The 5,386-nt window shown below is 47.3% G+C and overlaps 1 protein-coding gene across 1 annotated transcript; it reads left to right on the top strand.

Moving 5' to 3' along the window:
* Window positions 1-3,094: 3,094 nt before the first annotated feature.
* LOC147004361 (olfactory receptor 13C7-like) lies at window positions 3,095-4,051 on the top strand. Its single transcript, XM_085839538.1, has one exon. The coding sequence runs from the start codon at window positions 3,095-3,097 to the stop codon at window positions 4,049-4,051; it is 957 nt and encodes a 318-aa protein (XP_085695664.1).
* The last annotated feature ends 1,335 nt before the right edge of the window (window positions 4,052-5,386 follow it).

Here is a 5,386-nt window from a genome sequence, read left to right as displayed (position 1 = left end):
CCAGGAGACTGACTGAGCACCAGTGGAGAAAAGAAAGAAGTTAGAACAGGGCAGATCTCATGTCCTAGAAGAAATTCACCATTCTAGACTTCCTGGACACCTTACCCACCCACCATTCTAAACATTTGAGCAAAGTGGCAAATCTACTCAGTGGGGAGAAGACCCCCATGTCCCCATGGAGGAGGCTTCAGTGCCTAGACAGAGACCAACTAGAAAAACAAACAAACAAACAAACAAACCCCCACAAAATCCTCAGGGCCTCGAACCTCTCCTGATCTCTGAACTGCTTTGAGAGGGGCTGAATCAGGTTGGTGACATTCCTAAGATGAATGTCTATCAGTGTCTTTTGTTTTGTTTTGTTTGTTTGTTTGTTGTTGCTGCTGTGTTTTATTTTGTTTTGTTTTCAAGTCAGGGTTTCTCTGTGTAGCCCTGGCTGTCCTGGAACTCATTCTGTAGACCAGGCTGGCCTCTGCCTCCCAAGTGCTGGGATTAAAGGCGTGTGCCACCACGCCCGGCTGGAACTTCTATTTTTAAGGCTGAAACAAGCCAACACAATAGAAACAAATTACCAAAGGCGACCTGTAAAGGAAGTAGGAGACAAACACAGGAAGCCAGGGGTTTCCTGCTTGTTTGATCTGGATGGGCTTTGCTTGTTTGCTTGTTTGCTTTCCCACCCTGTGATTTTTGTTTGTTTGTTTTTGGTGTTGTTTTTTGTTTGTTTTGGGTTTTGGGTTGTTTTTTTGTTTGTTTGTTTTTGTTTTTGAGACTGGGTCTCTGCATAGCCCTGGCTGTCCTGGAACCCACTACATAGACCAGGTTGGCCTCAGACTAACAGAAATCCACCTGTCTCTGCTTCCCAAGTGCTGGGATTACATGCCTGCATCACCACTGCTTGGCAAGTATTAGTTTGTTGAAACCAGACTTCATTCTGTAGCCTGGCCTGGCCTTGAACTCATGATCTGCTGCCCTCTCCATCCCCTGAGTACTAGGATTACAGGTCTGTGCCACCACGCCTCCTGCAATCGGGTGGGTTTTCTTTTCTTTTTTAAGCTTTTCAGTTTTATTCTAATTTCTTTTTTTTTTTTTTTTTTTTTTTTTTTTTGGTTTTTCGAGACAGGGTTTCTCTGTGTAGCCCTGGCTGTCCTGGCACTCACTTTGTAGACCAGGCTGGCCTCGAACTCAGAAATTCGCCTGCCTCTGCCTCCCGAGTGCTGGGATTAAAGGCGTGCGCCACCACGCCCGGCTCTTATTCTAATTTCTTATTTGGCTTTAAAACTAGCTGATGAAGTAATAGATTTCCATTTGGGTTGTTGAGTTCACAGTTCCTTTCAGTTGTTTGCTCTCTGTCTTCCACCCATCCCCTGGCCTCCCCTTCTGAGCTGTGCCTTACACTGCCCTCTCCACTGCGTTCTATCATTATCTCCAGGCCACACCCCCAGTCGCATGGGCCCCTTTCTGGTTTCCTGGCTTTCCCTCAGGTTCCAGCTCAGCTGGACATGGGTATGTCACCGTCAAGGCTGGTGTTCAAATAGGAGAAAGTACAGACAGCATTCGTCTTTCTACACCCAGGCTACCAAGCTTAAAATAATGTTTCCCACTCGTCTATTTTCCTGAGATTTTCATATTTCTTTATGGCTAAATAAAATTCTACTGTATGTATGTACCACATTGAAATCAGTTTTTTTTAGAAATTTAGTTAGTTAGTTAGTTAGTTTTTCGGTAAGCTTTTATGAGATAGGGTCTTACCAGCCTTGCCTGGCCTGGAACCCTCTATGCAGACCAAGCTGCCTTTGAACTTGTAGTCTTTCTGCTCCTGAGACGTGCTGTTTGCAGGCATGTGCCGTGCTTGAAATGAGTGTGTATAAGCAGTGCCAGGCGGCCCCAGCAGCCAGCTCACAGGGCTCTTTCGCTCTCCTGTGCAGAAGCTCCTTGAAAGCAGAGTTGTGACCATCTGGGGTGCAGCTGCTGGCTCTGGGAAGCAGAATGGATTCGCCTGTGCATGTGTCTGAAACGCTCTGAACAGTGTCAAAGGCCTCGCTTCTTACATTTTCTCTTCCCAGTTCTGATGCAGTGTGTGACCCAAGGCCCCGCCCTTCTAAAGCTGGAAAGGTGAATTTTGAGGAAGCTCCAGCACTTGGGTAAGCTTCTCTATCTCCAGCCACCTCTCAGATCAACCAACATGCAGTTAGGCATGGCCACGGGGAAACACAGGGGTCCTCTCCAGGCTACAGCTTGGGGACTCCGTGTTGGGGATTCCAGAAACTCACAAATGCAGAAAAGATAGTCAAGGTCAGATAAACCAAACTAACAAGACACTGATAGAAGCCAGACACCAACTAAGAGATAAAAACAGGAGCTGGAGAGAAGGCTCCGTGGTGTAGAGTGTCAATTGCTTTCCCAGAGGACCTGGGTTTGGTTCTCAGCACCCACATCAGGCAGCTCACAACTGCCTGCAACTCCAACTCCAGAGGATCCAATGTGCTCCAGTCTTCGGGCCTCTGTGGCACATGATAGATAGATATATATATATACAAACATATAGTAGGAAAATATAATTAAAGATGTAGGAAAATATAATTAAAGATGGTGAGAAAGAATCAGAATCAGAAGAACAGCCAGGATTACTGAGCTGTAACAGTAATAGCCCAAGTCTCCAAGCACAGGAGACATAGCATTACTCGCAGGGCTCTGCCTTCTTATAAAGCTCAGGAGACAACACGTATCAACACATGCCATTACTTTAGTTGTAGTAATATTATTGACTGGACAGATGTCCTTTACATCATCAAACTTAATTCTCTTCTTTCCAGGTCCGTCACACAGATTGGCTTTTAGATAATTTGGTTTTACAGTTAAGCCTCAGAGGGTAAGTTTCTGTTTTGCTTTGGAACCAAGCTTGATGATGTAGCCTATGCTGGCTTCAAACTCACAGTCTGGTCTCAGCCTCCTGAGTGCTGGGGTTAAAGGTCTATGCCCTCATTACCTGCCTCAGAGGCTAGTCTTAAAGGCATTATGTGTTGATTCCAACAAGGCAGATAATGAGTATGTATTTTTCTGCTTTCAGTATTCCTAGGAATGGAAGACAGAGCTTGAAATGGATGTATCCAACCAGTCGACTGTAACAGAATTTGTCCTGTTGGGCCTCTCCGCCCACCCAAAGCTGGAGAAAACCTTCTTCGTGCTCATCCTGCTGATGTACCTGGTGATCCTGCTGGGCAACGGCATCCTCATCCTGGTGAGCATCCTCGACTCCCACCTGCACACGCCCATGTACTTCTTCCTGGGGAACCTCTCCTTCCTGGACATCTGCTACACTACCTCCTCCATCCCCCTCATTCTGGACAGCTTCCTGACCCCCAGGAAGACCATCTCCTTCTCAGGCTGTGCCGTGCAGATGTTTCTGTCCTTTGCCATGGGAGCCACAGAGTGTGTGCTCCTGAGTATGATGGCGTTTGATCGTTATGTGGCCATCTGCAACCCCCTTAGATACCCTGTGGTCATGAGCAAGTCTGCCTATGTGCCCATGGCAATCAGCTCCTGGGTGGCTGGTGGTGCTAACTCCTTGGTGCAGATCTCCCTTGCGGTGCAGTTGCCTTTCTGTGGGGACAATGTCATCAATCATTTCATCTGTGAGATCCTGGCAGTCTTAAAGCTAGCCTGTGCTGACATCTCCATCAATGTGATCAGCATAGGGGTGGCCAATGTGATCTTCCTGGGGGTTCCAGTTCTGTTCATCTTTGTCTCCTACATCTTCATACTCTCCACCATCCTGAGGATCCCCTCTGCCGAGGGGAGGAAGAAAGCCTTCTCCACCTGCTCTGCCCACCTCACCGTGGTGATCATTTTTTATGGGACCATCCTGTTCATGTATGGGAAGCCCAAGTCCAAGGACCCACTGGGTGCAGACAAACAGGACCTTGCGGACAAGCTCATCTCCCTCTTCTATGGACTGCTGACCCCCATGCTGAACCCCATTATCTACAGCCTGAGGAACAAGGGTGTGAAGGCCGCTGTGAGGAACTTGGCAAGTCACAGATGCCTCACCTTGTAATGGAGAGATAGAGCCCATGATCCACATGTTCTGATAGCTCTCACTTGAGAATCTTATTGCAAGGCAATGCTAGGTGAGGGACAAGCTGTCTTAGAGCCATTCCTAGTGTGGTCCACAGACTGGAAATGTCAACATCACCCGGGAGCTTTTTGGCATACAGAGTTTCCTGGCCCACAGCAGATCTACTGACTGGGAATGTTCATTTTAACAAGATCCTCCACTGGATTTATATGCATGCTGGACCTGGAGAAGTATTAGTTAAGACCATGGAATGGATGCCCTGGTGTATTGTCTGGATCCCCAGAAATACTTATCACCCCAGCCACTGGACCTGTCAGTGACTGCCAACATCTGGATCTCTCTGCAGCACTGCTCCTTACTAAGGAGAGCCACCTCACCCAGTGCCACACGCTCTTCTTACATCAGCCTTCGTCCTGTCACCATCATCGGTAATGAGAAGGCTTTGTTATCTCTAAACGCTTCGCCACAAGTGCTTCTCTGTGGCAGTTCATGCTGTCCCCTGCTTGGGCTTGATCCCTTTAACAGTTCCCACAGCAAACATCCCGCATGCAAATCTCTCCACAAGAGTCAGCTTCAGGGGAAACCAGCCTTTGACACAAAACAACCACGTCAGCACAGGTGTGTGAACCGTGTGTGTGTTACCAGTGTGTGCCCTTTGCAGCCATTGCTTGTTCTGGCTTCCAAAGAGAAAAATGTATGACTTCCTTTTACTTGAAGAAAATACTTGATCACGAGAAAGCATTGGCTGATTTAAATCCTTTTCATTTTTTTTTTTTTAAAGGCAGGGCCTTGAGATACAACCCTGGCTAGCCTGTCATACACACAGAGGACCACTTGCCTCTGTCCTCTCAGTGGCTTAAGTCTGCCACCATTCCTAGCACATATAAGCACCTTAAGACACCCAGGTGACTTTGCTCAATACTGTCTTTTAACTTTCTTTCCTTCCCCTTGCTTAAGGACATATGTTACACGTGGTGAACATTCTTGTTATATTGGGCTTAAATGAGAGATCAGATGGGTGAAACACTGCCTGCGGAGTAGAAGCTGTCTCTGGCTCGCCACCTGACTGGTCTGTGGACTGTTGGGTCCCCAGTCAGTGGGCTACAGGGCTTCATAGCCTCAGGCTTTAGAGAAATAGTAAAGCCTTGGTCAAGCTGAATCCACACACTGTTGTGAGAGCCTTTGCATCCCTCCTGCGGCATTGTGGGTAATGGTGCTTGAAAACCTCGGATGCTAACTTCCTTTTCCTCTTCAAACAATTATTAGTTCCAGGGTCTTTTTTAAATCGTGTGTGTGTGTGTGTGTGTGTGTGTG

This window comes from Mus caroli, unplaced genomic scaffold, assembly GCF_978045245.1.
Source record: "Mus caroli unplaced genomic scaffold, Mus_caroli_1 scaffold_6, whole genome shotgun sequence".
Classification (NCBI taxonomy): domain Eukaryota; kingdom Metazoa; phylum Chordata; class Mammalia; order Rodentia; family Muridae; genus Mus; species Mus caroli.
Note: the sequence above shows the minus strand (reverse complement) of the source record. Positions and strands in the feature narration are given on the sequence as shown.

What these genes read in the sequence shown, in the direction of transcription:
- LOC147004361 (XM_085839538.1), top strand. Translation starts at nt 3,095, where the DNA reads ATGGATGTATCCAACCAGTCGACTGTAACAGAATTTGTCCTGTTGGGC.